The 11,592-nt window shown below is 47.1% G+C and overlaps 1 protein-coding gene across 1 annotated transcript; it reads left to right on the top strand.

The window, feature by feature from the left end:
• The first annotated feature begins 142 nt into the window (after nt 1-142).
• Nucleotides 143-6,459, top strand: LOC127312853 (uncharacterized). The gene is made up of 3 exons (XM_051343403.2): nt 143-1,998; nt 2,080-2,266; nt 6,172-6,459. The coding sequence occupies exons 1-3, from the start codon at nt 436-438 to the stop codon at nt 6,315-6,317; spliced, it is 1,896 nt and encodes a 631-aa protein (XP_051199363.2). The 5' UTR covers nt 143-435; the 3' UTR covers nt 6,318-6,459.
• The last annotated feature ends 5,133 nt before the right edge of the window (nt 6,460-11,592 follow it).

The following is an 11,592-nucleotide window of genomic DNA, read 5'->3' as shown; positions in this document are numbered from 1 at the left end:
TTGGACAGAGCAAGAAGGATGGTCCAGAATTGAGAAAATGATGAGGGATTCCACTGAACTCCCAACATCTGTCGGACCCCTCTCTACGTAAACAACGCCAAGTCACAAGTGAAGAACATATGGCATCAGCAAGGTGGCCGGTTTGATGGTGTGTTCCGGGCTGGTCGTAATACGAATGATGGTGGCCGTGGTCGATTCAACAGTGGATATGGGTTTGATCGAGGAAGTAACCGGCGTAATTTCAATGGTCAAGGTAACTTTAATAATCGCCGTTTTAGCAATGGTTATAGTGGCCGTGATGGTAATGGCAGAGGCATATATGTGCCTCGTGAGAGCTCAAATGTAAGCAATTCAGAAGGCTTAACGGCGGCACAGGCTTTGTTGGTTAAAGAGGCAGCGGCTGCGTTTGCCAAGCAGATTGCAGGGTTGCAACAGATGGGTGCACAGCCGGGTTCCACACAGATGCAGTCTGGGATTCCGACCACGGGTATGCCAGTGGTGAATTCAACAAGTAGTAGCATGAGACCTGAGGCAACGTTGCTAGCGGTGGCTGGGCTGTCGGCGCCGCCAGTGCCTGCTGTAGCTTCACCAAGGGAGGCTAGTGGAGATGTTCCATTAGCCAAGAAGAAGAAGGCTTCTACTTGTTTCCGTTGTGATCAACCGGGGCATTGTCTCAATGACTGTAATGCCGTCATTTGTGATTGTTGTCAAGATCCTCAACATGCAACTAGGGACTGTCCACTTCTCTTGGCACCTAAGCCGACAATGGTTATGTATGGTTTAGCTCATGAGGAGCTGATGTTCTGGGACACACCTTTGTCTCAATCTGTTAGGCCTAGGTTGGAGAACACTAGGATGGGAAGGGTGACTATTTCAGGGGGTCAGATGACGGTTGAAGAAATCATTACTCAGCTGAGGTGGATTGTGCCTGAGGAAAATTATCACTGGGAGGTAGTTCAGATGGAGGAAAATGTTTATAGGGTCAATTTTCCTAGCAAGATTGATCTGGTGCGTGTGCAACACTTTGGCAGATTCAATGTACCAAGTTCTGAAATTTTTATGACGTTTGATTTCTGGACAAGGAATGTGCAACCAGCATGGAGAGCTGAGGATGTCTGGGTTCGAGTATATGATTTACCATCTCCAGCACTTGATGATTTTCTTGCTCTATGGGCCATTGGGACACTGTTTGGCAAAACAAGAGATATTGATATGACTTTTACTCGGGCCAATGATGTGCTTCGAATTTGCATTACCTGTCTTGATCCGACCCTTATTCCTGCTCAGATGGATGTTAGAGTTCAGGATGATTTTTTCAGACTTCGCTTTGAGGTGGAAGGATTACAACCATATGTACCGCAGGACACTACAATGGCTGATGCTCCTAATGGTGATGGTGACATGGAACATGATGGACATACTGATGATTCAGTTCCTGATGTTACCAAGGACACTGCCCCAGATGAACAGGCTAATAACACAAACAACTCAAATGGGCAGAAGGATACTTTTATGCCGCCTGGGCAAAGAAACTTGAATCTGACTCCTATTCAATTTGGCTCGTATGGTTCTGGTATTATCAACAAAAGTACACAATCTGGGAGAATGATTGAGCAAGTGGATGTGCTGGATGGGGCAAAGGAGCTACAGTATGTGTTGTCGGAGGTGGCAGATGATCGCATGTCCGATAAGGCTTTAGACTGCGCCGATCCTGCTGACAATCATGGCGCTGTGAAGGCCCAGCCTATTATGCATGGCGTGGCCATGGCCCACCCCATTATGCATGGAGCGACGTCGATCGGCGGGGCGAATGCGCCGATACAACACAAGATACATGGCACGCCGACGACTAATGGAGCTCGGGCGATGCCATACTCCTCTATCAGTACGTCGACCGGAGGCACGCATGACGCAGTGCCAGGTGCGGCTGTCCGAAGCGCAGGTGTGGCGCATGTGATAACACCATCTATTCTTACTTCGACAAATGATATGTCTAAGGTAGCTTTACCATCCATTTCTTGTGAAACCTTTTTTTCTGTGCCCAATAAAACTGAAATTGACAATTTGAGAATTTCCAAGGTGATGGGAGTTTCTCCAACAAATAAACCCTCCATGGAGGAGGTGATTTCTTTTGGAGGTATTTCACGAGGCTCGGACATGGGGCTGAGGTCAAGTGATCGTATTAGAAGACAACCAAACGCTGATGCTACTCAAATGGAGAGGGCAATGGACCTTGCTCAGCGTCGAGATGATACTTCTGGACAAGGTAAAAATTTAAACTGTAAATTATCTTTTGCGTCTTTTTCCGATGACGAGATCATTGCAAAAGCATCTATGCTGGGTGTTTCTATGGGTGCGTCTCATGTAGATTGCATAGGTGCGGCCAAAATGATTAAAGATTTAGAATATCAAAGGGCACTCACTTTCTTGAATGTTAATGAAATACCTGAGGATAATTGCTTAGCTGTGACAAGAGCGTCTATTTTATGCGACGATCTAGATGATGAGGATGTAATAAGTGTACAGGAGCAACCGATTCAGGAGGTTCCAAAATTAAAAATTAAACAATCCCGCAAAAAAAAGTCTTATGATAAGACGAAGGTTCGCAGAAGTGATAGGATTAAAATTAAAAGTCATAAGTGTCTGTAATGGAAGGATTAAGAGGATTGACGTGGAATAGTGAAGGATTTAAGGATCCGGGTAAACACCTTTTTGTTAAAGAAGCTATCCGTGATTTCAAATTAGATTTCATTGCTTTATTAGAGACGGGGCGAGCGAATTTTACTGTTCCTTTCTTGGCGAATCTTGCATCTGGGCTTGAATTCTCTTGGTTTTGTCTGCCTCCTCATGGGAGGTCAGGGGGAATTCTGGTTGGCATCAATACACGAACCCTCTCTGTTAAAAAAGTAGACAATGGAGATTTTTGTGTAAAACTTCATATTAGATCCAAATTAGATGGTTTTGAGTGGGTGCTTGTTCCCGTTTATGGTGCGGCGCAAGAAGCTCATAAAGCTGAATTTTTATCTGAGTTGGTAAGGATGTGTGAGGCAGAGCACTTGCCGATGTTTTTGGCAGGAGATTTTAATATTCTACGCCGTAAAGAAGATAAAAGTAATAATAACTATAATCCGCACTGGCCTTTTGTGTTTAATGCGATTATTGAAAATTTAAATTTGAGGGAGATTGCACTCTCTGGTCGACAATACACTTGGGCTAGTAGACGAGAAAATCCAACTTTTGAGAAGCTTGACCGGGTACTGGTGAGCGTCGAGTGGGAACAAAAATTTCCGCTTGTCTCTGTGAGAGCACTCACTAGGACCGGGTCAGATCACACTCCCCTTTTAATTGATTCTGGGAACCATGCCCATTTGGGGAATAAACCTCGCTTCTCCTTTGAAATAGCATGGTTACAACAAGAGGGTTTCCATGATATGGTAGCGGCTGAATGGGCAAAGGTATCTAAAGGGAATTCACCTATTCAAATTTGGCAGAACAAAATTAGACATTTGAGGCGTTTTTTAAAAGGATGGGCAAAAAACCTGAGTGGAAAATATAAGAAAGAAAAAGAGCGTTTGTTAAACATTATTGATATGTTAGACATTAAGGCTGAATCCAACTCTTTGAATCATGCTGAGAGGGAGGTTCTAAAAAATGCTCATGATTCCTTGAGTAAACTTAGAAGGGATGAGGAAATAAAATGGTCTCAAAGAGCTAAAGTTAAGCATATTCAGGAAGGAGGTAATAACACTAAATATTTTCACTTAATTGCAAATGGCAAGCATAGGAAGAAGAAGATTTTCCAATTAGAACAAGAGGAGGGAACGATTGTCGGTGATGACAACCTAAAAAATTATATCTCAGAGTATTATAAAAAGTTATTTGGGGCACCTGAACAGAACACTTTTTCTATGATGGAAGAGCGTGTGGCTGATGTTCCACAATTGTCGCCGGAAGAAAATTCCATACTAACCAAAAAATTCACTCAAGAAGAAATTTTCGAAGCTATATCACAAATGGAACATAATAAGGCACCGGGACCGGATGGTTTCCCGGCAGAATTTTATCAACATTTTTGGGATGTGCTCAAAGATGACTTGATGGCAATGTTTACACATTTTCAAAATGGTGACTTTCCTCTGTATAAGCTAAATTTTGGTGTTATTATTTTGCTTCCCAAAAAAGATAATGCAGTTCAAATTCAACAATATCGACCAATTTGTTTACTTAATGTGAGCTTCAAGATCTTTACAAAAGTAGCTACTATTCGAGTTTCACAAATCGCACATAAAATTGTTAGACCCACGCAAACGGCTTTTATGCCAGGACGTCACATCCTTGAAGGAGTGGTTGTTCTTCATGAAACGATACATGAGTTGCATAGGAAAAAAATGGATGGGATACTTTTCAAAATTGATTTCGAGAAGGCATATGATAAAGTGAAGTGGCCTTTTTTGCAACAAGTCATGCGCATGAAGGGGTTTGATCCCAAATGGTGTGATATGATAAAGAGTTTTGTGCAAGGCGGTAGTGTTGGAGTGAGGGTTAATGACGATATCGGACATAATTTTCAAACAAGAAAGGGATTGAGACAAGGGGATCCTTTGTCTCCTATACTTTTCAACATTGTGGCGGATGTTTTAGCTATTTTAATTGCTCGTGCAAAAAATGAAGGTCAGATCGGTAGTCTCATACCTCATTTGGTAGATGGCGGTGTGTCAATCCTCCAATATGCAGATGATACAATAATTTTTATGGAACATGATACTGAGAAAGCAGTGAACATGAAACTAATCTTGTGTATTTTTGAGCAACTATCCGGTTTGAAAATCAACTTCCACAAAAGTGAGTTATTTTGTTTTGGGCAAGCCAATGAGATGGAGACTCAATATAGGCAAATTTTTGGCTGCGAAGTAGGTTCTTTACCAATTCGATATCTTGGTATTCCGGTACATTACAGGAAATTAAAGAATTCAGAATGGAACCCTGTAGAGAGTCGTTTTGGTGCTAAGCTAGGTTGCTGGCGTAGCAAGTTGCTCTCTTATGGAGATCGTTTAATATTAATCAATTCAGTGTTGACAAGCTTACCCATGTTTATGCTCTCTTTTCTGGAAATACCGGTTGGAGTTAGAAAACGTCTGGATTTTTTCAGGTCTAGTTTCTTCTGGCAAACAGATGATAACAAGAAAAAGTATAGATTAACTAAATGGAATATGGTTTGTAGACCAAAAGATCAAGGGGGGCTCGGTATTGAAGTATTAGAGCTCAAAAAATAAATGTTTGCTGAGTAAGTGGTTGTTCAAACTTCTAACTGAAGAAGGTATGTGGCAACAAATTTTACACAATAAATACCTGAAGCATAAGACGTTAGCACTAGTTGAAGCTAAACCCACGGATTCTCCTTTTTGGAAAGGCTTAATGCGTGTTAAAAAAGATTTTTTCAGTAGGGGTTTTTTCAAATTAGGCAATGGCTCTTCTGTCCGTTTTTGGGAAGATGTTTGGCTTGGAAAAACTTCTTTGGCGCAACAATACCCGTCCCTGTACAATATTGTTCAACGGAAAAATGTGTTGGTTGAAAATGTGCTATCACAAACACCGTTGAATATAGGTTTTAGACGTGTTTTGAATGATCATAAGTGGAATCAATGGATCCACTTATGTCAGCGATTGATGTCAATTCATTTAAATAACGACCAGGATAAATTTATGTGGAAACTTACTGAAACCGGAACTTTTACAGTCAAATCCATGTACCTTGACCTCATGAACGGGCATACTAGGTTCTTACATCGGTATTTGTGGAAGTTGAAAATTCCTCTAAAGATCAAAGTTTTTATGTGGTTCTTAAACAGCAAAGTGTTGCTAACTAAAGATAATCTTGCTAAGAGGAATTGGAAGGGATGTACAAAATGTTGCTTTTGTGATTCTATAGAAACTGTACAACACTTGTTTCTTTCTTGCCCTTTTGCCCAAATAATCTGGCGTATGATTTATTTTACATATAATATACCACCTCCTGCAAATATTACTAATATGTTTGGTAATTGGCTAAATGGTGTTGAAAAGAAAGATAAAGTCAGAATACGGATTGGTGTCTCGGCTTTGTGTTGGTCTATTTGGACCACCAGAAATGATCTGATTTTTAACAAACAGAAGGGTACAAACTTTTTGCAGGTTATTCGCAGAGCTACACACTGGATTCAACAATGGGCGTACCTGCTCCCGGAAGACCAGCGGGAGGTTATGGATACTGGATGCAACCGTTTGCTAACGGTTACTCAGGACTTCTTTTTCCGGGCTACTGGGTGGCGTCATACTAGTAGGCTACATGATGGGTAGCTATATGTTGCTTTTGCTTTCGGAGGTTGACACATGTCTCAACCTTCTTTGATTCACAATGTAAACTTTTGAATTCTAGAATTTTAATAAATGAAAAGGCCGTGTGCATCGATTGATGCAGAGGCTGGGGTATGCCCCCATTTCGAAAAAAAAAAAAAATATGGCCAGTGTCTTCCGGACGGCAACAAAGGACGGAAAGATGGCCTTAGACGGATTTTTTTTTTTGCAGGCGTTCAACGCAGAATTGATAGAACCAAGTGATGTGGCACTAATCTGCTGCTCAACGGTAGTCCCATATCCATGTGAAAGCGACACTGTGATGACCGTTGTGTCAGGCGGCGTGGAGGGCGACACCAAGGGGGATGCGGCGAAGACGTCCATCGGCGGTAGGTTTTGGTGCCTATCTGCCGGGGAAGATGAAGATGAGGGCTCGGAGGTGTCTCCATCTGCATCCTCGCCGGAAGTTTACGGCAGTTCTACGCCGGAGGTCTCACTAGTAGAAAGTAGTAGAAAGGAGGGCTTCCATACCACCCCATTAGTCTCCAAAAATTTAGAACCGCGACTAATGGGGTCTTTAGTCGCGGTTCTGCAGGGGAACCGCGACTGAAGCTCCGGGCCCAGCGGTCTCGGTGGACAGCTGGTGTACGGGCGGACCTTTAGTCCTGGTTGGTCTGGCCAACCACGACTAAAGGTGCCCGAGAACCTTTAGTCGCGGTTAGCCAGGCTAACTGTTGGGGAATGACCCCCGGTATGCCAAAGGCATGCCAAACCGGATGGTTTGAGCCATCAAGGTACCGGTTTAAAAGTTATTCCGGCTAACAAGAGTTGATTCTATGCGAAGTGAATCATACCGGTATCCCAGAAGGGGTATACCGGAACCGGCTAAGAAGGTACCGGCGTACCGGTACAAGCTACACTGTAGCACGTCGGCAAGGCTGGTCAAAGATTCTCTCAAGAGCTAGAGGACAAGGATGAGCGAAGCACTTCAGCTTTAAACGAAGCCCTGACGCCTAAAGCAGAAGATGACGTAAAAGGTACCGGATGATGTCGGCGCCCCTGATTAAAGAGATACCGGCGTCACCGGTATCCAAAGTGGCTTTGTAAAGTAGTTTGTCTAGTCAAAGATGCCATTAGGGCTTCCTAGGGTTTCTTCCCCTGTAAGCCACCCTCTCCCCTATATAAGGAGAGGGGCCACACCCTTGCACGGGTACGTTCAACTAGCAGCTGATATCCAGAAACCTGTAATCTCTTGTGATCAAGGAATAGAAAGATCTGAGGGAGGAATAGATAGTGTGTTCTTCTTCTTCTACCTCTGGCCTAGGCTAAGTTCTTCAGGAAAGCAACCGGCTATCCTTCCGGAAACCCTCCCCCGAATCCTCTAGCGCACATTCGGCCCCAACTCAAGCCATCCCATGGCATCTGTCTGTTCACCACGACGACAGTTGGCGCCCACCGTGGGGCCAGCAGCTGCGCTTGCTGGAGTTCATAATCGGACGGGCCTCCTCACCATCTCCGGCGAGCGTGTGGTGTCTGGCCTCGTCCAGCGCCTCGGCTCGTTGGACTTCATCAATGACAACGCGGGTTGATTCGCCAACGGAGGTAAGTTCCCCAAGAACGGCAGCATCATCGAGTTCGGCAGCCTCCGCGTCTACTACGGCACCGTCCCTGAGCGCCAGTGCCTCCCGCCGGTGCTGGTGGCTCCGAACCCGCCAAGATCTGCAGTTCGCAGCGGCCACGCCGCCGGCAGCGTGGAGGTGCTGGTGGTTGGCACGGCTGGCGCCGGCAAGGAAACTGCGGCGGAAGGCGCTGGACAGACAAGGTCTACGCGCACGGCCAAGCCACCGACCGAGCGCGACCAGGAGGTTGCGGGCACATCTGCAGCGCCACCGGAGACTCCTCTCCAAGCGGCCATGAACGTGCTGGCGACGCCCATCGCGCAGAACATCGATCCGGCAGCGGCTCAGGCGGAGCTGGAGGCACAACGACAAAAGCTGCTCTCCGGCGGCGCGGACATCATCCGGGCGCAGCGCGAGCTGAACCTAACCCTACGTGAGTATAACGCTGCCCATGACTTTGCTTCTGTTAGCGCTCAGCCAGCTAGAGTGCCGGAAAACCGGCTTAGAGCTCGCAATCTAGACCAGGATCTGCGTAAGGAGATTCTTACCGGTAAAAGTGCCTCTGCATCTTTGAGCATTGTAGAGAAACCTAAGTACAGTAGCCCGGATAAAACTATAAAAGCTGCTAGGGCTGCTGTAGAGATGTGTGATTCGCTTACCGGAGATGCGCTAGTGAAACAACAAGATCGTGTTAGGGAGCTGCTTGACATAATACAAGAGCAACATGCTGAGTAGCTTGCCAAAATGAACAAAGCTGCGGCATCGAAATCTGTGCGTTCGGCAAAGAATGCCGGAAGCAAGTCCCATGGGCAGGCATCGTCCCCCCATCCGGATAGAAGAAGAGAAAAATATGTGAATGCACAGCAAATGACTGTGTATGATCCGGTGCTTGCCGGAAAACAACAAGCCGGGCAACACGAGGCCGGTAGAAAAAGCCAAGGGGCAGTGCGTGGTTATGCCGGAAATGGCTATGCCGGGAACAATTATGCCGGCAAAGGTGAAGCCGGGCAAAATTATCGTGTGGCAAGAGCAGCGTATGATGAAGAGGAAATGCCTCCGCCAAGGTACCGGCAGGCAAGAGCCGCGGTACCGGAACGTTACGATGAGGCTGATTCAGGAGCAGAAAGAGTCGGAGCCTACCGGAACCCTTTGGGGGTACGGTTAGGAGAAAGGTGCCTGCCAGACCGGGATGCGAGGCACAGGCTGGACAGAGTATACTTATCCGAGATGATCGAGGCAGAGGGTCCTCCTGGTCAAAAATGCTTTGGCCCGCGAATCATGAAAGAGGAACCACCGGTTCGCAACTTCCAGTTGCCCCGCGACACAAAAACATACGATGGCAGCACTAAGCCGGAAGATTGGCTTGCGGATTATGTAACCGCGGTATACGTCGCTGGCGGCGGAGGAACCGTCGCAGGTGGAGGAAACCGGCGGTTGGCCGTGAAAATCGTGCCATCCTTCCTGGTAGGACCGGCACGCATTTGGCTTAACAACCTGCCGGCAGGAAGCATAAATGGCTGGATAGACTTTGAGGAAGCTTTCATAAGCAACTTCAGCAGTACCTACCGGAGGCCAAACAGACCGCAGCAGCTCGCCCTGTGCGTGCAGCGCTCGAATGAAACAGACCGGGATTACCTGACCCGGTGGAACTCCACAAGGAACTCCTGTGAAGGGGTAATCGAGGCACAGGCCATTGCTTGGTTTTGCAATGGGTGCAGAAGAGGTTCACCGCTGTGGCAAAAGCTGCAGAGGAACATGCCGGTAACTTTGGCAGAAATGATACGTGTGGCAGATAGCTACGCATTGGGAGACCCAATGCAACCGGCGGTTCAAGCTGAACCGGCGCAAGCGAGCCAACCGCGCCATGACCAATACCGGGACAACCGGCATAACAAAAGAAGGGAAGATTTTCCGGATCGAAGGTATGGTCCGCAGCAAGTTGCCGCGGTGCAGGATAATCCCGGTGCCGGCGGAAGCCAGAGACAAAAAACCGGATCGCAGCCGTGGGCGGGTCCTAAAAAGCAATGGGTTGAAAAGAAGCCGTGGCAGAACGATGAAAAGTACACCATGGAATCCGCAATGGATCAGCCATGCCGGTGGCATACACCAAATCCCGCGAGACCCGCGAACCACTTGACAAAAGATTGCACTTGGACAAAAAGGTTGATGGAAAGAGGCATGATAAAAGATGCCAGGGATCATGGTGCCGGAAGACTTCCACCACCACCCCCGCTTACCGGAGCAAACGCTTTACCGGTACAGCCTCAGCCAAACCGGCAACAACAACAAGTTCATCAGGTGGCACAAGGTATTAACCAAGCCCCACAACCGGCACCTTTAGGCCGGAATGTTTATCAGGACCCGGACATGTGCTGTGTTGTGTTCGTAACTGAGCCAACAGACAAGCAAAGCATGCGTCGCCGTTCCATGGAAGTGAACGCAGTGATGCCGGCAGTTCCAAAGTAAATGCAGTGGTCAGATCAGGAAATTACCTGGTCATCCAAGGATCACCCTAAGATCATGCCGAATCCGGGTGGCTATGCTCTCGTTGTGGACCCAATCATGCATGGGCCAACGGCTCGTGTCAAATTCAGCAAAGTGCTGATAGATAATGGGAGCAGCATAAATATTATGTACCGGCACACCATGCATACGCTTGGCATAACAGAAAACATGCTTCAGCCCACTCACACAACATTCCACGGAATCGTTCCGGGGTTGTCCTGTTCGCCCATGGGAAAAGTCTGGGTGGATGTATCGTTTGGGGGGCGTGATAATTGCCGGGTGGAAAATCTTCTGTTTGAGGTGGTGGACCTGGACAGTCCTTACCATGCACTGCTGGGGAGACCGGCATTGGCTGCATTCATGGCCTCAACTCATACGGCGTATCTTAAGATGAAGATGCCGGCACCTAACGGACCCTTAACCGTGGTGGGAAACTACAAAGTGTCGCTGGAAACTGCTTCTGCCGGATCAAATCTGGCCGAGTCGCTGGTGATAGCGGAAGAAAAAAGGAGAATGCAAACCGCGGTTGCGCTGGCTCAATCCTCCCAGCTGAACTTAGCGGCAATGAGCGGCCATCTTGGCTCACCGGCTTTCAAGCCGACAAAAGAAGCGAAAGACATTGTGCTGGACCCGGCTCACCCAGAGCGTACCGTTCGTATCGGGGCCGGCCTGAATGAGGCATAGGAAAGCGCGCTCGTCAACTTCCTCCGTGAGAATCGGAACATCTTTGCCTGGTCTACTGATGACTTGGTGGGTGTGCCGAGGGAGTTGGCTGAGCACTCTCTGAATGTCCGGAAGGACGCGAAGCCGGTGCGGCAACCTTTACGCCGGTTTGCTGAAGATAGGAGGAAGATCATTGGAGAGGAAGTAACAAAGTTACTGGTTTCCGGCTTTATCGTGGAAGTACTGCACACTGAGTGGCTGGCCAATCCGGTGCTGGTCGAAAAGAAAAAGGAGGAAGACCCCAAAGCTCCCAAGGTGTGGCGCATGTGCATCGACTACACCAACCTGAACAAGGCTTGCCCAAAAGATCCTTTCCCTTTACCCCGGATTGATCAAGTGATCGACTCTACTGCTGGTTGTGAACTGTTGTCTTTCCTAGATGCTTATTCCGGTTTCCACCAGATTCCCTTGA

The sequence above is a fragment of the Lolium perenne genome, chromosome 7 (assembly GCF_019359855.2).
Source record: "Lolium perenne isolate Kyuss_39 chromosome 7, Kyuss_2.0, whole genome shotgun sequence".
Lineage (NCBI taxonomy): Eukaryota > Viridiplantae > Streptophyta > Magnoliopsida > Poales > Poaceae > Lolium > Lolium perenne.
This window is presented reverse-complemented; position numbering and strand designations above follow the sequence as displayed.